This window comes from Anser cygnoides, chromosome 2, assembly GCF_040182565.1.
Source record: "Anser cygnoides isolate HZ-2024a breed goose chromosome 2, Taihu_goose_T2T_genome, whole genome shotgun sequence".
In the NCBI taxonomy this organism is placed as follows: domain Eukaryota; kingdom Metazoa; phylum Chordata; class Aves; order Anseriformes; family Anatidae; genus Anser; species Anser cygnoides.
In genome coordinates, this window is record NC_089874.1 from 84,269,104 (window position 1) to 84,290,886 (window position 21,783).

Consider the following 21,783-nt stretch of genomic DNA (forward strand, 5'->3'; position numbering starts at 1 on the left):
GAGATCTTTGAATATCCTAGGTTTAGCTGCAATTCTATTATCCGACAGCGGTACGCATCACGTGTGCTAGTTACTAGGACTTCCTTGCCTTTAGTGTTTTAACACCTCATGCTGGTCAAGCTACTTATTTGGACTTACATACTTTCTCCCCATTTTTAGGGTGGGGAAAAATTGAAATTGATCTGTGAGAAAGCATTGTGTCCCAGCAGTCATTCACATAAGCGTGTTGTCTCTGAAGGGACAGATTACTTGGGCCTTCTTTGAGAATTAAGCTTTGTGAAGCTGTTCCATTTAAATAATGTGCTTACATCTTCAGGTGTTCCAGCAACAGAAAACACAGGAGGATGTGTGCCAGCTAAGCATTGGGATCATGCAGGTAACTCGAATGTTTTGAGATATGAAATTGTGAATGCAAGCGAACAACAAAAAAGTGTGCTTTGCATCCTTCCCAACTTCCAAAAGGTAGCTTAAGTTGATGACAATACCTTAAGTGGATGACGACATGTTGTTCCTCTAATACACTCTGGGATCATGCCAAATGTTTGACTTGAGAAGTATGTAGACGTTCCTAGCTGAATCTGATGATATCAAATCCTGAGTGTGTGGGTTATTGACGCGTTCTAGTATTTTACTGAACCACCATCACTGTGATCGAGATACTTGCTGAGCTGATGTCAGCTAGCATTGATATACTACCATAAAAGAAGCAGTGCTGATTTTCATCAGCTGAGGATCTAGATTCTTTTTTTTTTTTTTTTTGGAAACCAATATTCTTCATAGAAAATTTGGTATTTTAAAACCATATATATTTGAAATCAAGTAATAGCATGCTTTAGGCTTCCAAAACATTTTTATAGTATTCTTAGATAAGAAATCTTGAGCAAAAGCAAAAACTGGATTTTAGTGATGCTTCTGTGATGTTTACTTAAATGCAACTCTTCAGATTGAACACGAAAATTAGCAGTGCCTTCTTTGCAAATCATATATTTTTACCATCATATGATTTTAGCCATGCCTGATGAAAATCACATAGCAGGATGAAAACCACCTATTTTTTTGCCACAAGTAAAGAGTGTGATGCATATAAAATTAAAAATAGATATTTAAAATGTTTAACAACTCTACTAATGCATATGAGGTTTAAGACAGTGAAAGGTGATGATGATTGTTCTGCTTCTATTGACTGTGGTAAAAGTGAATTTAAGATTATTTTTCAGTTCTGACAGAAAATATAGATATTACTTTGTTTCCTAGGTTTTCATAGACTGTTTGGAACAATTGAGTACCAAACCTGATGGTGACATAGATACAGCACAGTAAGTAAAATAAACATGACACAATTGTAGTATTCTGAAATTGTGGGTGCAGGTCTCACATTTTGGTCGTGGTGGTGACTTTATCCCTCTGGTGTTACGTATTTTATATTAATACTTTTGCCTCTGGCTAGTGTTGCTTTGAAATACAGTTAGATACTTTTTATGCTAAAAATTGAGTGATGTAAAGTAATAAATATTGTACAAGATAATTAATATGGTAATCGTTATGCCATTTTTTTTCAGTGACAGGCTTTGTAGTATGCTGTAGAAGCAAGTATGTTGTTTTTTACATGATCTGACATGGAATGAATTATCCTTGTCACTAAGTAATATCTACTCATAGAGAAGTAGCCACTGCCTTTTTTTTTCTTCCCTTCTATTTCGACTAGATATTAGTATTTCTGCTAAATTCTTGAAAGGTTGTTCTATAATTGCTCATGAGCCACTTAGTTTGGAGACCAAAGCAGTCAGAATAGCCTGAGTTTTCAGAGCACAAATAATTTTTCTGAAATGTTAGAGAGTTGGCAAATACTACTACCCGCAATATGCATTAGAATGAGGCCGATTAACTGTGTTCCTAATACTATTTTTATTTGCTATTTGGATGACTCTGATGGCTAGATAGGTGTAAAAATAGAGCAGAATCTGCGGCAAACCAGAGAACTTGAAGACACTGAAAATGCTTTAAAGAAAGATCTGCGGTACTGTCTGTCCACAAAGCTCTTGCAGGCTTTCTGGACATCTTAATGTGGGCTACTTTATTATCTTGTGTGAGGCAGGGGGTAATGGTGGGGTGTTTACACAAAATTCTAGTCTTTTGTTCCAACTGTTTATTTGAACTCATTATTCATGTATCAAATAGCCAAAATCACTATGCTACTCACAATTTAACCAATATCCCAGTCTTTCAGTTGATGTTTCATCTCCAGATTTGTTTGGAAGCATTCATGAGGACTCGAGTCTTTCTTCAGTAAGTTTGACTTCCGTTTTTAAAAGCTGACATGAAACTTAATAATTCTCAAAGTTCCAGTAATATGGTGTTTTTATTCTTTTTTTCTTTTTTTTTAATTAATCGTTTCAGATTTTGGGGGGTTCTTTTTTAGAGACAAACTCTCTATTATAGAGACATTTTCTAATATATACATTAAGAAATATATATACAAGAGTGTAAGGTTAGAAGGCTTGAACATAAGGGTACTTTTAAAAGCACTGTGTATGATATCTTAGTATACTATCTTAAAGTAAGTAGTGAAGACAATTTTTGAAACCAGGCCGTCCTCAGAAACTAAAATGGCATCATTGAAATCCGCGAAAATATCACTGGCATTAAAACAGCTGACGATTTAACTTTTGACTTATTACCATGTTTTAAATGCTAAGAACTGGTCTGGTTATTAGTTATTTTTAAAAATACATAGAGATACAGATAGTCAGTAATGTAGTTTTTCCCAAAAAGCTTACATTGCTGAGTGTAAGTATTTATTATTTCTGTAACTTGTTTGTTTGTTGTGGCTGTTTTAAGAAATTGAAAAATTGTACTTTCACTTTGCTTAATATAATTTTTTCTAGAGGGAAAAAAAAAATTCTGATGGAAAAAAATGTCCTTGTTCCCTGAAAGAAACCTAGTAAGAAGCTCTTTTGAGGTTAATGTTACTTGGTGCAGGTTTAAATGTTGTCAGAATCCTGGCATTTCCTCATTTACAAGAGCAGAGCAATGATCATTCCCACTACAATAAACAATCACAGGTTGCAAAATCCAAAAAATGTCTGAATTGCAGACTGTACTGATTTATAGTTTCTATCTTTCATTCTTACAACACATGGATTTTGATATTGATTGTTGACAAAATAATTTCTTGTGGTCGTTCCTGCCTTCCTGCCACATGTCATGGGTATGACCATTTTAAGTTTTAAAAAAAAATCAATAATTTTTGGACAAGATTTGATTTCCAAGGTATCATATTTATTTTCTTCTGTAAATCACAGAACACTGTCATTTCTGTTATGATTGAGTAACAAGAACAGAAAAAGTGAGTGACCACTCTAAGATTTGTCACTATTTGTAAAATGCTTATTTTTTAATATTATATATACCAACAGATGTGCGTTTAAAGTAGTAGGCAACTGCATATCTCAGTACCAGTCATCATATTGCTAGAAGACAAAACTGTCAGGAATTTTTCTGAGTCTGAAAGTCAACATCATTTTTAATCAGATCTCGACTATGATTATGCTGATTTCGTTGCCAAATAATTCTGTTTGCAAAATATTTGCCATTGTTGATTCTGAACTCCCATCTGAGGTTGAAAATATTTTTCCATTAGTGGAAAGAAAGGGGAAGAGGGGAAAACAAATCTGTTAAAGTAGTTCTATCTCTTTGGTTGTCTCCTCTTTGGAAACTATACCTTGTTGCACCAAGGTCAAGGAAAAGCAATTCTAATATCTCAACTCCAGAGTGTATTTGATCTTCTTGTAATAATAATTTAAAAAAAAAAAGTCATAGAAGAACAGAGATAAGTTACAACCATCTAGAATTTTTCAAATTTCATCAGGTACTTCAGAACTTTCTGGTATTTTAGAATGGGTGGGTATATTTGTGCCATACCTGTTTTGTTTCTCTTGTTTTAGCAAGCTTCATGTAAAGGTGAAGATGATCTTCAATTACATTTTATGATGGTCATAATTCTTAGCATATTTCTTGAAACAAAGTAAAAGCCAGAAACAGCTTCCTGGAAAATTGTCCAAACCTAATTTTTGTACAGAAATCTTAACCACAGTTCTGTATTAGTCACAGTTATTCCAGTGAATGCTCCAGATCCTATAAGAAAAAGCATAGATGTTCAGTCATCATGCCTTGTATTTACTCAGTTTTATTCACAAAAATATTACTAAACTCTGTTTATATATCAGCATGTCTATCACACACAGAGTCAATAAGATAGTACTCGTTTAGTCGTGCTAAAATTTTGGTCATGCTGATACTTCTGTTTTTTGTTGGGTTTTTTGTTTGTTTTTTTGTTGTTGTTGTTTTTTCTAATTGTTATACTCTTTCTTTTTTACAACAATTTTTTAGGAACAAAGAGTTTTAATTGCACTCAGTAACTGCCGCTATCTGGAACGTCATACCTTCCTAAATATAGCTGAACATTTTGAGAAACATGGCTTTCAAGGTGTTGAAAAAATAACTCAAGTAAGTGAGGACACTGGAATGAAGTGTCATTGCTTGAAGGAAATAGTTTGTACTTGTTTTATTTTCTGTGGGAATTAAGTGCAAGTGTTTAAATGACTCTTGAGTGAGCCTTCTACATATGAGTGGGACTCCAAACATCAGTTATTTCATGGACACAACAATAATGGTGATATGGTTGTATGCATTCTTATAAGGCTTAGGTAGCTAGTGTAGAAAATATGACTTCTTATACAAGATTTGTATGTTCACGGGCAAAGCTTATCAGATTTCTCAGTAAAGCTGTTTAATGTCACTGTGTTTTCTTAATGCAGAGAATAAAAGATCATTATCTCAGAAATACACTTGATAAATTATTTCATCTGGCAATCTGCATTACTGATAGCTGTTGTTCATAAACTAGTTCAGGTTTTTTGTTGTGTTTTTGTGCGTGTTTTTTTTTCTTTTTCAAAGAACGAAAATGTCAAAGTGGGCGGCAGTAGCTGTCTCATTTTCCTGCCTTTTTGTAAAGATTAATCATTTTTTATGAGAAATGTTGTGACTTAATCCTTAGGACCATAAAGTTGGTGTATTTCCAGAAACATTTGTTGATTGGAAGTAAAATGTTATCTCTTCCAGTACAGAGTAAAATATTTCACTTGAACTGATGTTTCTACTATATAGTACATCCCTAGTCCTCTTCTGTCTGAATGTTTGAATTTTTGTGGCTGAAGTTATTTTGAATAACATTTAAGTGTGGCAGATATGATTTGTATTGATAATGCAGTGTATGAAATTACTCTGGATATCATCATTCTTTGATGCTGAGACAACCAAGAGTTGAGCTACAGTTAGTGTTGACAATATAGGCAAATGAGACGTGCTATATATTCAATACTCTGTCTTGTACAGCCATATCAGAGTATTGCCTTTAAATGTCTAGTAGGTTTACAAATAACAAAATTCAAATGATGTGATGAAGTCACAGATTAATTTCAAATTTATTTTAATCCTTGGAAAACAGGGACTGATGCAGTCCTGAATATCTGGTACAAATCAGCTGATAATCTGATAATCTAGCAGGATTTGGATAATCAAATAGTATCATCTTAAGATGGCAATTGTAGAAACCTTCATTAATTTTAAGAGAGGCTATAAGTTCACAGAGGTTTAGGAGGACTGGATGATTGTTTCAGTTTTTTTGTTATATCACCTAGCTTTCTCTGTCTCTTAGTTTATTTAAGTATTTATTGGGTTAAACAAATACAGCAAGGAATTGGCATTTTTTTTGAAAAATAAGATTTGCTGTTATCTGGGGAGACTGAAACAAAACTATATACTTCATTTGTTAGCTTTGTAAATTGAATTTTAAAATGAACTTTGTATTTTATGTTGGTAAAAACTATTTGTTAGGTTGTGGGTTTTTTCCAATTAGGAGGGAAATCATTATTATGTCCATATTCTGGGAAAAGAAAAAAAAAAGTAAAAAAAGTAAAGTAAAGTGATAACCAAGAAGATTTTCTTACATTCTACATATATATCTTTTTTTTTCACATGTGCAAATAACTAAGTTACATAAAAATGGCCAAATTTAACCCTCTGTTTTAGTGCATGCCATCTTTGCTCATACTTAGAACATTCACCAGTAATTTTATTTAATTTCTACATAGCTATTTTACAATTGCTCTTCCTCGGTGATTTTATCATCAGTTTATTCAGTTAGCAACTGGAATAAAATGTGTGCATCCCAAGATAGCTATCATAGCTTCTTGATTAAGCTTCTGAATATAATTGTCTCCAAAGTTCTGGTGTTCAGATTGTGCAGAGTAGTTACTAAGATAAAGGCTCACAATGGCTTTAATACAAAAATTGAAATTGAAATTCACAGCAGAAATATATCAATAAAAGAATTGTATATTTTTATAAAAATATATTTTATATTTTACTTCCCCTACTTCGGAGTCAGGAAAATGAGTATACACAATGGATGTTGTTGAGGACATCTCCTGCCCTTCACACCCCATCCAGGGCACAAAATAACATTCAGATGAATTGTTCTATCTTGTAATCTTTCCAGCGGCTGAAAAACAAGGTTACCCACCATTATCTTAATTGTGCACTGAACTTGAAACAGGTTGAAGTGAACTAATGTAAAGAAAGAAAAAAAAAAAAAAAGAACCTGTAGCGAACATGCGTGTGCTCTTTTTATTGAGTGACTGCAGAAGTAGAAAGTGGCGTCATTTACTTCTAGAACACTTTGTTAAGGACAATCAAAGCAGTTCCACAGATCCTTTGAATGGTGCACGTTGATGGGAACTTCCCACTGAACTTGTGTCCTTCCACCCTTGACTCATACCTAAGCTGAAATCGTCTACGGATTCTTACTGTCCTTAATCATAAGAAACTGGAGTGAAATATCTTTTGAAACTCATTCCAGGTTTGCATTTCTGCAGTTCTGCGTAAGGGGAAAATTAGGGTTTAGTGAGATTGCAGTACATTTTTGAATGTTTTCTTTTTCAAGTCTTAAGTGTCAACAGGCTGTGAGGTAGAAGAGGAAGTAGGAGAAGGTAGTCTTGATTCCTTGCTTGGGACCAAATTCTCAGTGCTTTATGAAAATCGTGTGCTCAGGATATATAGATCTTCTTGTGACATATTAGAGGAGGTTCCTCAGATAGAAAATCAGGAAAGTGGTGGTCACTGTTACTTCTGATCACCAACTTCACCACCCCAACTTTGCTGAACCTGGCAAATTCTTTGACCTCATTAATACCTCTGCTTTCCCATGCACTCATGATCTCACTCCTGAAGGCTTATCTGTCTGTCTATTCCTGACTCAGAAATGGCAGTTTACTTTTCTCCTCACTTGGCAATATACAGGCGTGCCAGAGGAGAGCACAGTTTAGAAACATCCATGCAATGAAGAAGCTTTATCCTTAATTCTGCAGCTTGTAGCATTAAATGTTTTGTCTGTTTTTCACAGAGAAAAGAATGATAAGAAGTTGGTGTTCTTTTCTTTCTTTCTTCTGAATTCCCAGTTTTGTCTAGAGCCCTGCTCTGCATCCTCATATTTACAACCCTGTTGTTTCTGCAAATTATCCTATTATATAAATCTGCTTTTTTTCCCTACTGGTTGAGGAAAATGAGCAGTAGTTTAAAGGCTTTACTTTTCTATTGCTTAAGCTCTTACGCATAAACATAAATACATTTAACCAGAACTCACATGACATTTTCAGTGTATTGTGTTTGCATTTAGCGTACTTTGCAGTACTAAGATATTGACTTTCTACTTTTAACATTTTATGATAAGGGTTGTGTTCCAGAATTGCTTTAGAAGCTGTAACTGTAGAAGAGCAACTATGTTTAATAAAACAGGATTGTATGAAATCTAAAGCTGTTCATGTACAAACAAACAAATTGTACATATCCCTTTAGCTTTCAGTGTGGCTAAGTGTTGTGAAGTACTAAAAATTGCATTGAGAGCTGTTAAATAGAAGAATTCTGCAGGTGTTCGTGAGCTGCAGCTTATGCATCTGTTGTATGGAGATGCCTTGGAGTCGGGAAGTTCACATGCATGGTTTCAGAAGTCAGAGGCTCCTTAATGTATGCATTTTCAAGTACACAGCTGATAATGAGAAATTGTAACACTACAGTTGGTAGATCTTAAGTATCCTAAGAAAATCTTCATGTTTTATGATGGAAATTATTATGGGCATATTTTAAAACATTCGCAAAATTCCGTTGTTTACGTGGTGGAAGATCAAGACGTCCGGACATGCAGAAGAAAATCATGCCAGTAGACAGTTATAGAATGATCTGCCTGCTTTGATATTTCTTGGACCTTTCCCAAAAATACTTGTTGCTGAGCACCATCGGGAAAAAATTTTATAGATGGACAGAGAATATGGAATTTCCTGCTTTTTTTATATATGTAATTATGAACTGAAACGTGTAAGTAATTGCTACTCTTTACTGAAAATTAAAGGTGATGTTCTAAGGTTTTTGCGTATGCAATTTAATTCATATAATTAATGACTATTTATGTTTTGATTGTTTTTAGGTTAGTATGGAATCCTTGAAAGAGCTGGATCAGAGACTGTTTGAAATGTACATTGAATCCAAGGCAGATCCTATAGTTGGGTCATTAGAACCTGGCATTTACGCAGGATATTTTGACTGGAAAGATTGTCTTGTTCCAGCAGGTAAATATCTGCTTATTAAACTCTGAAATTATTTTAACAGTGATTGATAGGAACTAAAATATACTGTACAATTAAAAACTTTTTTCTAGTCTGTTTTTAACTTTTGACAAGTTCTTATTATAAGTTTTTCTCACAGATTTTACTTATTTCCTAAATAATTTTTGAAATACCCCTGAATGATTAAAGCAGCTTTTATCATTGATAATCTATTTAATGCTTGTTTTTTGTGATTATTTTGCTTCATTGCTTATGTATAATAGAACTTATTATAAGAGACATCTTTGCTATTTTCTTATGAAATTCATTGAGATTGTTTGGAATTTTTTTCCAAAGAATCTGGCCACTTTGGTAATAGACATAATTACAGTTCTGAAAAGGTAAAATTATGAGCAAATGCATACTATAAAAGTAGTTCAGCAACAATTGTTAAACCATTGAAGAAGGGCAGGAATATGGTATTTAGAATGACTGAGATGTTAGTCATTTATTTAGGTGCTTTAAGAACCTCCATTTTAAGGAAGCATAATATGAATCTGATTTTTTCAGCACTGAATACTGTGCACGTTAACATTTAGGTCCTTTGAACATCATATTTGTCATTTCTAAAACTAATCCAGCTAAATCACCATATGAATGTCTAGCTAATACGAAGCTGAAATTAGTTTTAGTAACAGTACTTGGAATTTTGGAGGTGATCTGCTATTAATTTTCAATAAATCAATGATTGACATGACAATTTGTACTTTCTTGGTTTGATTGTTTCTCAGAGTTGTATATAGCAAGCTTAGTAGAAATTCTGTGGTACTTTGATAGGGAGGTAATTACAAGAAGCACACTTGTAATCTGTGAATCAAGAGCTGCAGTGCTTGCTCACTGGGCTGTAAATACGCAAAAAACGTGGGGTTTGTTACTTTTGAGAAAAATATCTCTTTGATCTTTCGCTATTACTTTTGTGCTTGGAATATATGCTCTAATACAATATACAGCAGAAATAAATTTTCATCTTGTGCATTTGAATTTATATATGAATAATGCATAATTTCTCATTGTGCTTGAAGTGTGTTTTTGCTTGACATGATTATATTCCCACAAGCAAAGAAAAAGTTGTTGTGTCAGCTTTTTACGTGCTCAGTTCCCCATTCAGTGCATTGGGATCTACTTACGAGACTCACACTACCTTTAGGATTGTTTTGTAGTATTTTTTTCATTTAAAGAGAATACCGAACTTCTATTAGAGGTATACCTTAGTCTGTTTATTTTCCAGTTCATTGTTGGTTTTACATACTTTATCTGCATCTTTTTCACAAAATTCAAAGTGAAGATGGTGTATGTTAGCCTTCTCTGCATATCATAGTGTTGCACAACAGATGGCAATTTAAAGTAGTAAAAAACGTTTTTCTGTTAATCCACAAAGTAAAGGTGTTAAGAAGAACATGTAGTCACTTCTTTACAAACTTCACCTTGACGATCCATCTTTCAGATGGATAAATCCTGTCAGATGTACTGTATTGAATATTGTTATAGAAAGTGTGACTTTAGCTTCAGTTTGTCTGCCTTTCGCCATAATTATATGATCTTTAAAATATGTGGGGATCTGAAGATAAAGTTAGTGACTGGGAAAGCCTTCCTTTTGGATGAGGTAAATGGACTTCATTATTGAAGAGGACTGGAAAAAAAAAATTTAAACAGCAAGCATATAGCTGATTTTTACAATAAACTTTTAGTCACAAAATGAAATTGTACAGCAAGATTATATTTGAGAAAATTACCCTTATATAATCTAAAAGATGCAGTATGTTGCAGTACTGACATGCCATCTTTTTTTTTCCTTGAGAGGAAAATGAAAAAAGAAAAAAAAAAAAAGAATTCATCTCTAAGTATAACATGAAAAGTATCGACATTATTAAACTAAAATAGCATACAGATGACTGGGAATGGGCATAACCAAATCGAGCATACAGTTCACTCAAGGACTTGTTAAAAGATCAACACATTGGTTTGGTGACGAAAAAAAAATGCACGTACCTAGTGGAAGTTAGCATCTGTTCTTCAGTAGTCTTTATGGCTGCAAAACTTAAAAATTTGATTTGAGTCATTTGGCCGATTTAGATCTTGATTTTTGTAGCCTTGATTTTAAAAAAGGAAAGTGTTGATAGTGTTGGCAAGGCAAAACATTTAGCTGTCAGTTGTGTTCCTGAGTGGTGCTATAAATGGTATGTAGTATTGCATAGTCAAAGTTATTTGATGTTCATTAGTGGATACAACTATTCTTGATTGCCAAGCCGTGATAAGTTTGGGCTGAAGGTTTTTGTATGGTGTTACAGCATTAGCTTTCAAATATGCTCGTTGTAGGATGAGGGTAAGTTTTGACAGTAACAGTTCTGGTTTTAAAAGTAAGCAGTGGGAGAAGACATCAATTTGCCCATATTTAAAAGATAAGGTAAGAATGTCAGTAACTTCACTGTTATAGTCTGAAACTTTCAAGCATTCCATCTGGAGACTGAAAACTTGACCAGAGTTGGGGCCTATTGATGCCATGGATAAACCTTTTGCAAAGGACATTTTGGAAGAAATGTAACTATGAAAAATCTCAGGAATTGGTTAGGAATAACATTTAAGAATTTCCTGTTAATGAATTTTCTGTGCTGGTAATCCAGCCCACAACTTCAATCCTGCAACTGTTCTGAACAATTGTATTGGTCAAACACTAGCAAGTACTCTGTTCTTGATGCTCCCCCTGCTGTTACCTAGCAGAAGGAAGAAACTGGAAGTTTGAATTCAAGTGCAGAGGACCAAATCTGGATTATCTAGGAAGATAATGGGTTTGGGTAGATGGAATTGTTCATGGGGAGAATATAAAAGTGGATAGAAAGTAGGGTGGCTGAAGTGGAAGCAACAGAATGGAACAGAAAGATTGTGATAAAGACTGAGATCAAGGAGGGAGTGAAAGTGGAAAAAAGGGAGAAAATAAGCCTGGCTAAGCAAGGTAAACATAAATTAGGGTAGCGTTTAGAAATAGAATTAATATAGGAACATATATATATAGCTATATGTATATATATATACATATATATGTATACATATATGTATGTATACATATACATAGATATATGTGTGTATATATATATATGTATATACATATATATATACAGATATAAAGGGATGCTGCAAGCAAGAGACAGACCTGAAATGAAATGCAAATAAAAAGGCAGAGAGGCCTGATGCTGTGTAGATCAGTGAGCTTTTCAGAAACTGGAGCAGAATCCAACAAAACACCTGAATCTTATGCTTTCAGCAAGTATCTGTGAAAGGCATTAGTAAAGTGTGTCCTCTTTGCCGTCAAACTTACTTATGTTACTGGTGACTTTCTTTGCTGAGCTGGCAGAAATTATTTGTATATTACTAAATACTTACTTAAGGCAATAAATACTACATGCTATATGTAGAATCACTGAGAAACACAATATCCTAACTGTTTCGCTTTCCAATGCCATCAACTTTATTTCTTTTTTTGAATCAAGGCTGCAAAAGTCAAGGTCTACATCATTAGCTAATCAATATAAATCTCAAATCAATACAAGACTACTGTGTAGAAGTTACATATATGTATTGCTACCATTCTGTTGCTGAGCCATATAGACCAATGCAATAAGAAAATTTCCTGTTTTCCATTCTGTTTTTCTATTTGCCTTTTTTTTTTAAAGTCAGTAAGAGTTATTTGCAGAAAGCCTACACAAACACAGTCAAGTATAATTTAGTTTTTAAATAATAACATTATTTCTAACATGGGTACACTTGACTTGCTTCACAAAATGGAGGCCGTTTGGGGGATAAAAATTGGTTTTAGATTAACTGGATCTGTTACAGGCAAAAAATCTACCCTCAGCTGTAACAGATTTTGAAAAATCAATGAGGCATTAAATGGGAGGAAAAAAAATGGTGGAGGCAGGATTCTGTCCCTGCCTCTGGGGGGGTTTTTCTGCTTCTTGTTGTTAACTCAGTTGAGCATTTTTGTCTTTATTTTTAAAATGCCTGCTTTGAATCCTGTCTATTTGAACATTCATATTTAATGTACTTGTCTGAAGTCTTGTAATATATTGACTATTCAGAAAAATCTTACCAAAAATCTTCATAGTCTATACTTTACATCATTGATGCCTTCCAGTCATTTGTCTTTGAGTATGGGGACACTATTTCCTTACATCATATAATTCTTGGGAAAATATAAGAATGGGAAATACTGTAATAAATGAACAGTTATGAAGAAGAAATTAGAATGAAATTAAGAAACCCACCTTTTGAGCAAGTATGGAGAAACTGAAGTTTTATACCCTGCTTCTCTTAGTGTGGAAAAAGCATATGCCCTGCTCTGTTAGGTAGTTGTAAGGTAGGTAATTATTAGATATTTACTTATACATATGTTTTTTGTTACAGTTTTAAATATAAGGGAGGGCAAATTGTTTGCATTGGGCAAATTTTAATTTAGCCTGTGTGCTAAAACTTTTATTACTTAGTTTTTCAGTATATATGCTCTTTTCAATATGAAAGTTCTGAATGTCAGTAAGAACTTGTACACAGTGCAATTATACATTTGTCCCTTTATTTTGATCTAAGGAGTAACTCACTGCTGGTGGTAAAAGGCAGCATGATTAACTTATTTATTGTTAATAAATAACTTTCATTTAAATTTTCATTTTAATTTCAATGTCGACTTCTGAGTCTTTACAACAAAGTCTTCAATTTTAACACACAACAACAATGAATTTTTTTTTTGCTTGAAACATTGTTCTAATTTAGTGTATGTTTCTGACAGAATTAAGAGAGATGTAAGTGATAATGAGAAACATAGTGTTAATCAGTTGCAAGGTATGTTTTTAGATTATTTTTGTTTTGTGTATAGTGGTCAATCATCTAGTTTGTTGTACAGGTTTTTTCCCCTCTACATTCAATCTTTGTTCTTTTTTGTTCTTATTTCATTGAGTTTTGTTTTGTTTCTTTCTTTTTTTAATTTAATTTAAAATGCATACGCTTTATCTCAGTTACCTGACAAGTAAAATTAGACTCTAATCTCTTCTGGATTCCAAGCCTAGGGCCTTTTGGAAGGTTAATGAAGAAGTTGTATTACTTTGAATTTGGATAGAAAAGATTTCTGTGCACTGAAGTTTGTGCAGTACAAGCAAAAGTATTTGTAGTATGGGGGCCTTCAATCTTTTAGATGATTAATATGTGGTATGCATGCAAATGTCAAATAATTTTTAATAATGTGGCAAGGTTAATTATATTTTATTTGCTTATATACAACTACTACATAAATTTGTGACTATAGTCAGTGTGGCTGTACTTACCACACTGTACTTGTTTATTTTTCTAAGGAATTCAAATACAGTGATCCTTCATTATTTATGAAATGCTGGCCTGCTGTGCAGTCTAGGCAACATTCATTCAAAGTTCACAGTATACAGAGTTGAAGAGGTTAGTCTGCCAATCTCAAAATATATATCTTCTGTGTTTCACTGGCATTTTTGTAGTATTTAAAATTTTACATTGCATTGAAAGTTTCAGGTGATCTCACACTTTCATATGGAAGTCGGTTGTTTGTGGTTTTTTAGAAATTCGTTCTGTACTTGGCATAAACTGAGTATAGTAGAGTTAAGTCTGAATTTTATTTGTCACGGTAATGGAGAATTGTTTGAAACATTTCAAATATATCAAATGCCACTCTTACAGTAAAAGATTAAGTGCGTCAGATCTGCTAAATCAGATTTGATATACTTGTCACATCTCTTATCTGTTATTTGTCTAATTTAAAAATCTAATAAAAAATTTCTAATGGCAATAGCCTGATGAAAAGGTACTCAACAGTTAAAAATGAAATATCAAAAGGCATATTTAATTTGTACTTACACAGCGACATACTTGTCAACCCTAACTTTTCTTCTTTTGTTTAATTTGGGGCACCAGCACCCTGCTTACATTTAAGATGACAAGTGCATTTACATCTAAAAAACATTTGGATATAGTAGATTTATTTTTTTTTTTTTTTGAGAACTAGGCAATTACTTTTTGACTGAAATGCACAAAATAGTTTGGCTTGAAATCTCTGTAACCCTTTAGATTGCTTCTAACATTTCAGATGGATGGTTTCAGAATTAATCTTACTTGGTTTAGATGATTTTGAATTCTCACAGATCAAACTAGTGATGCCCTGGGTTTAGGAATTATCTTTCTTTTTGTGCTTAATAAGGCCAAATTCTGCTATTTCAATGCAGGGATAAAACATCTGGTTAGTCTTTATATGTGAACAGAGAGAAAACAGTGGTGCTTTTTGCAGTTCTATTACATATAAGAAATAGATGTTTAAAAAAAGAATGTTTAAAAAATGTCTTATGCATTAGCAAATAAAGCTGCAAAAGGACTTGTCAGTTAGGGTGTTTTTTGTTAGAAAATGCTCGTTACCTGTTCATGATGCAGTCATGGATATATTCCATTAGTTACTTATTTTCATCCAGCTGATGGACTAAAAGCAGAGGGTGCAGGCTGAAGCCTGCAAACGTGCCTTACAGTTTGCCCATTCTTGCACTATGTACAATTGTATTTCATTTTATTGCAGTATTTAAGTTGAATTTCAGAATGTACAGGGTGTTCGGGGCCGGTGACAGTGCCAACGTTAGTAACTGAAAAGGGAATTTACCTTTACATGTTAGCAACTGCAGCAGCAAAGTGATTTTTTTTTCTTTTTTCTCCAGCAGGCAAGTATAGTTGGGTCTTTTTTCTAAGTCCTGGAAGAACTGAGCTGCTGCCAGCTCATCTTGGAAGTGTAAAGGGAGAAAAAAAACAGGGCTGCACAAAAGCATTTTGAAAAAAAAACTGTGTGTGTTTGCAGATATGCTGTGTGTTTGTGAAGAAACTTTTTTGAACACTAATGTTCTTATACACAGTATTTCTTATGTGCTCTTATTAAAGTATGCTGGTTTTCATTCAAACTAACCACACTTATAACATACATTAATAAACTGATATTTTGTCATTATAGAGAAGAAATATTAACAATGTTCTGCATGAGCAATCAAAATCTTACTAGAATGAGTTGAATTCAAAATCCTTAAATGATCTGTCAGCACATATGATACTCCATGTGTTGCATGATTGCTCTTCCTTCATTTGGCGTACTACACACAATTCTTGACAGAGTAGAATGGTGTACTAAAATCACAAAGTCAGTGGTTATCATACCATACTGTTTAAACTAATTTTGTAAAAAATAATAATAAAATAGAACAATAATTTGCTGCTTGATATATAAACACAAATTTCACTGCACGTTTCAAAATACCTTCATTTGTGTAATTTCATTTTAACCTCAGATTTTTCTTCAATTTCACTTACCTTCAGTTTTCATTACATTTCTTACTTCTGGCAGCAGTGAGATTTCTTTAACATATTACATTCGTGTCTGAATTATAAATATTAAAGATCATTCTAGCTGGTGAAATGGAGTGGACGTCATACCTTCTCAGTCATAGGGAACGGTTACAAAAGATGAGAACAGAAGAAACATCTGTTTCTCCAGTTTTCTGTAGCTTCTGCCTACAGCTTTCTAACTTTCTAACTAGTAGCTTTCTAACTACTATAGAAATCCCAGTAGAAACCATCCTGGGTAGACATTTCATTCTCCATGTCTTTACCTGCTACATAGTGAGTTGCACTTGCATGTAGACTGTATTAGGTATCTTCTTGTGCCTCTGCTCACATCCTACATGGAAACTTTTCTGCTCCTAAAGACTTTCAGTCAGGTTTCTTGTTGGCTGCTCTCAGGAGACTCCTGACTTTACATGTGCAGGAATGCAGTAGGAGTTCATCTGCAGTTTAACAAGGTTACTTCTTATGTTTCATCATGCTTTGCACATGTCTGCCTTTACTCACAGTTCTGTTTTATAACACTTTTTGCCAGTAAGACTGCAAATAGTTATGTACTAGACTGTCATCCATTTCTCTCCCAACTTCATTTTGGCCTTACCTGTCAAACCCATTCCTGCAATGCCTCGTGGCATTTCTGTCTATGTTCAGCTGAAAACTATGATTTGGGAATAAGGCTCCAAAACCACTTTATCTTTAGAACTTTTCTTTAAAAGTTGGAGAACCTGTATTCTTAGACAAACTGCAAAATTAAGTGGCCAGTAAATTATATTTTATTTTTAAAGCAGGAGTATTTGAAAAGAAAAACAGTATAAAAAATTTTCACGTGAAAATTTTTAAGATGTAAGACAGGCTTCATGTATATTGCTTGAGAAACTGAAGGAGCACAAGCTTGTATATCTAAAAAGGGGTCTTACTGTGATTCTTTGATCAGACTGTATCCTGGTCTTGTAGCTTAAGAATTTTCTGTTCACATACCCTTTTATCTGATGGTGATAGAAGTCACTGTAAATACCTAAATGAGATGATTGTTATCACAACTCCAGATATGTCAATGATAGTAACACCTGATCTGTGCCTTGTCTGAAGCAGAAAACTGGGGATTGGAATCTGTGGTAATGCAGAGAGGAGAAAAAGCAAACACCATTTCTCCTCTTCCACCACCTCCTATTACATGCAGAAATGAGGTGATAACACAAAGGTTTATGTTGCCCCAGCCCATTCAACATAGCATGAGTAATAATAAACCTTGTCATCAGAAGAGTGATGCTCAGTCATCTAATTCATTGGCATAGTGAATGCTTTCATGTTTACCTGGCATTTGACAGGCAAATGCCTTCTTTTGTTTAATGTTATTCCCTCTATTCTGTTTTCTTAGTTTATGGTGTGCGCTAATTGTTTTGGCCTGAGATCTAATTTAGCCTTTGCGGACACTTTGATTTTAGTAGAATATGGAGATAGTTTCATCCCATAAATTTAGCATGAGCTTCAGTGTTTGCAGAATCCAGACATCAGATAATAATCTCTTTGTGTCCATTTTCCTGTACTGTGTCACTGTCTTAGAATTCCACTATTCAGCAAATTATGACTGTTTATGTAGATCTGCATTTGACTGAAGAGTTCAAAGCTGTTTTCAATAAGGTGAGCTTATTACCAAACATAGCCAGTTATGCTTCTTTGTGTAATATAAGCTCTAGAAAGTCTGTATTTTGTTTTGAGGGGAAAGAAGACTGAAGAGGGTTTCTTTTCCCTTCACCATTACAACTGTTTGTAACTAGACAGCCAGCTTTCTTTTTTTTTCCCTCCAGATTCAAAAACCAACCTATTATTTGTTATTGACTTGCATGTATTTGTTGAGAACACAATTGTGATAGCTAGAACAACTAGATTTTTCACCCTATTTATACACCTGCCTTCCCAGAAGAGAAGAAAGAAATGTGTATGCAAAGCCTTGTCTTTGCATAATAACACACTATACTGGAGCTGGCTTTGAACTTCTAAGAGCACCAAAACATTTCCTGCTGAAAATCCATCAAGGAAACTGCCTTCTCTGAAGAAAGAGCCATTGTGAAATCAGACAGTTTCTTGAATACTTTCTTTTGGGTTCTGTATCTTCCAATTTTTAGGCATTTTAAATGTTTGGAAGCCAATGTATTGGATAAGAGCTATGATCTTCACAGTGTAATAGGTATTTATTTAATAGAAGATATTAAGCATAGTTTAGCTTCTTGTGTTTGTAAGCACATTATTTTCACTTTTTAAAGGGAGTTTAGAAGTTAAGGGATTTTTTTTTTTTTCTGATATGAAGGTCTGATATGGTAGGTTGCTTTCATAGGAGCAAACATTTTTGTCAATTTGATCCCTTTAAAATCTTCTTCTTTTTCTTTGCTGGTGAAATACTCATCTAACAGAAGAGGGTCATTTAGATTATCTTCTTTAATTAACCAGTAACTTCTCTTCACATGTTGGTTTTAGAAAATGCTTGAAATAATTAAATGAACTAGAAAATATTTCCAAAGCTAGAGCTCTCTTTCTTGGAAAGTATTCTGGGGGCATGAAAAAAACCTGCTGGGAATGGAGGAGAGGATCTTTTGTAGGAAAAGTCAGACCTTTATTCAAATCCAGCTTTTTCCTGGATGCTTCCCCTCCATATCCTTTGGGTATCCCCATGTCACCGTAATGAGGCAGGAAAAACTTTTGGAGCATGGGCAGGTTGGGTTTGTGGGTTGGGCAAATGACTAATTTTTGGAATGAATGGCTGGGAGGGGTGGGAGAGGAAGAACTCGGCAATATTTCAGGTGGGTTTGGGAGCCAGAGCTGAAGACCAGGAAGGCAAGGGAGGTATGAGTGCTTGTACAAAAAGGCAAAAGCTTAGAACTCCAAGTAAATAATTACTGTTACTCATACTTGTTTTTATTTGATTACTAGTTTGATTACAAGCAAAAAGAAAAAAAAAAGTTAAAACCTTGCCTTGGTTCTGAATGAGGTGTTTGAGTGGGCTTAGTCTTAGACTGCTCCTTCAATAGTTACCCTTAGAGGATAGATTTGTATTATTTTCTTGATAATGCTCAATGTAGCTTCTGCAATACTCTAACAGTCTGAAGTGTAATGAAACAATCAGAGGGAAAGAAAGCCACATGCAAAGTAAAACTGTTTGTAGTCTCAAACTGTATCGGGTTGTCGCAGACTGCTCAGTTAGGCTTTTTACTTTGGGCTTATTCTCATCCTACAAAGATTTCTTTCCTCAGGTGTGCTCACTGTAGATGCTTTGCTATCTGTCCAGTAATATTTAGCAGAGTAATTCTTGCTGCTAAAAAGAGCTTGGTATTGTTCTCTTCTTGTATTCCGGAACTGTGTAGAAGTCCCTTTGGCAGTCTAACCGGAATCCAAAGGCATTCCTGCTTGCACTGCTGATGCTTGGCTATCAGTTAGTCTGTGTGCCATGGCCTTTTGTATGGATGCAACTAATTTTTTTACTATACAGCATTTGGCTATATACGTTTCAGAAATATTACTGAGATATCTCTTTTCTGCTATTTTATATTTAAACACATTTGCTCTTTTGGAAAAGTTGCATTTTTTCATATTGTATCAGCATACAATTCGATTTCCCATTTTGAGGCTGTCAGTGCTGCAGACAAAATCCTGTTGAAATCAAGGCATCTGTTCTGGAAGTTGGGCTCAAGACAGACTGATATGCTGTAGAAACTGTTGCAGTAGAAACTGGGGAACAGTTTAGCAGATCATATGAAGGCCATGTTCACGGTTTTAGATGTGTGTGTGTGCACAGGAGCACTTTGAGGTCAAGAACATTTACAGGTCTCAATATTTGGGAAACTTCGGTGTGTTATTGTTACTCATAGGTGACTGTGGCTCTTGTTTCTGTTAATGGCTGATCTGTAGTAGAGGTTTGTGCCTGCTGCTGCTTTTACCTAAGTCTACTCTAGCTCAAATTATAAGGGTTCAGAATTTTGCCTTTAAAGTCCCAAGCTAAAAGTTTGCTTTTGTTCTAGGTAAACTCAACTGTGTCAAAACTGCTAGACTTGTCTTAGCAGAGAGCTGCCAGAATGATGACAAACGTTATTCATTCTCCCTATATGTTTCCTATACTTGACACTCGTGCTTAAAGAATAATTTTGTCATGTTAACCTTTAGCATGTAGGTACTAGTTAGAAACAGTCTGCAGCACTGTGCATTCCCCCCTGATAACGATGCTTAGTGACTTCTTGTGGGGATTCTTCAAGGGCTGTACGGACATATAGTGATGCAGCACTTCCTATACCACCTGTGCAGATGCAGAGAATCATGTAAAAATAACTGAAATTTGCCCCAGACGATACATCAAGGAAGGTCCAAAAGCACTGATGTATTTAGTAAACATACTGGTCACTTCATGTTCTGATTACATTTGGAAATGCTGCACATGGGGATTGTGGTCAGTAATGAAACAAATACTGAATTCAAGACAAAAGAGGAGTGATAAAAACAAACATTTTCTAAATCCTGAATGTGTGCTGTAGTTAAGGATGCTGCAGTTCTTAATATTTTAAAAACACTGATGAAAATACAGTCTCCAAAATGTTCCTTGTTACTTTTGACAGCTAAATAAGCTAGCAGAGTGGGAAAATAGTTGCCTACTCCAAGCTTCAGTAACACTTTCTGCCCTGGGGTATGTTTTTATGTTAAAAATTTTAGTGTGACAGTCTCAGCTTTCTATACAAAAATTACAAAATTCAGCCTAGAGCATATTCTCCATATAGCCAAGTTATCAAGCCCTTGAACTCTTACTTTTTAAGTGGGAAAATATGATAGACTTCTAACAGTACAGCAGATCTGTTGTAATAAAAAGCATTTCATTAGCTTAAAATTTCTTTACACAACGAATAGCAATTTAAATTTAATGAAACACTTAAGCTTTATTGATGTTTGGATGAAATTATAGTGTTGGACTTGTTCAGTGGTTGAAGTAATTCAAAATTATTAAAATCCTTTACTTTGAACTGTGAAAAATCTTAAGCTTTCCAGTTATTGTGGGTCACTCCTGAGTCCGGATAGCTTCCAAATGTTAAATTTGGACTTGAACAATTTTTAAGGATCTATTGTTCAGGTCATGCAAAGACATTCTTCATTTCAAACTCTTGCCCTTTTCAAAATGCAGTTTGGATTCAGTGAAACTTGAAAGTGAAAAACTATGAAATAGTAAGATTGGAAGCCAGTGAGAGTTCTCACCTTCACTCTAATAAACAGGATAAATATGCAATCTCACTAGGTTGCTATGTGCCTAGCAAAATTTTATCTTTTTTTTCTTTTTCCTTGCAGAGTAGAGGGCAGCAAGTTCTTCTTGTTTGTTTGTTTTTTACTGCAGTAATGTCTCTAAAAGCTGCCATGGTATGGTTCCAAGACACTGCATATGTAAACACACAGATAAATAACATTCTACACTAAGTCCAGCTTATCACATTTTTTGGTCATAAATTTAAAGTATGCTCTTGTGAGTAGTTGATTTACCGATCCACGGGCGTTTGACCTCAGTACATGCTGCAGTCTTCAATACCTACGTTGGTAGAAGTAAGGACTGTCTGAAAGTCAAAATGATGACTACCTCTTCACCGTCATCACAGGTTATCACATCTGTGAAAAAGAAAGTACATTTTACCATAGAAACTGAATCTGAGAATTTTCCTTT

At 34.3% G+C, this 21,783-nt stretch overlaps 1 protein-coding gene across 4 annotated transcripts in view; it reads left to right on the forward strand.

Moving 5' to 3' along the window:
• EXOC2 (exocyst complex component 2) overlaps positions 1-21,783 on the forward strand; it is a 131,875-nt gene that overhangs the window by 84,862 nt on the left and 25,230 nt on the right. For all 4 annotated transcript variants that reach the window (XM_048076106.2, XM_048076107.2, XM_066992545.1 and 1 more), the window contains 5 exons: positions 317-376; positions 1,255-1,316; positions 2,220-2,286; positions 4,390-4,506; positions 8,540-8,681. In XM_048076106.2, the coding sequence (XP_047932063.1) occupies positions 317-376; positions 1,255-1,316; positions 2,220-2,286; positions 4,390-4,506; positions 8,540-8,681 (448 nt within the window). The remainder of the gene's footprint in view (positions 1-316; positions 377-1,254; positions 1,317-2,219; positions 2,287-4,389; positions 4,507-8,539; positions 8,682-21,783) is intronic.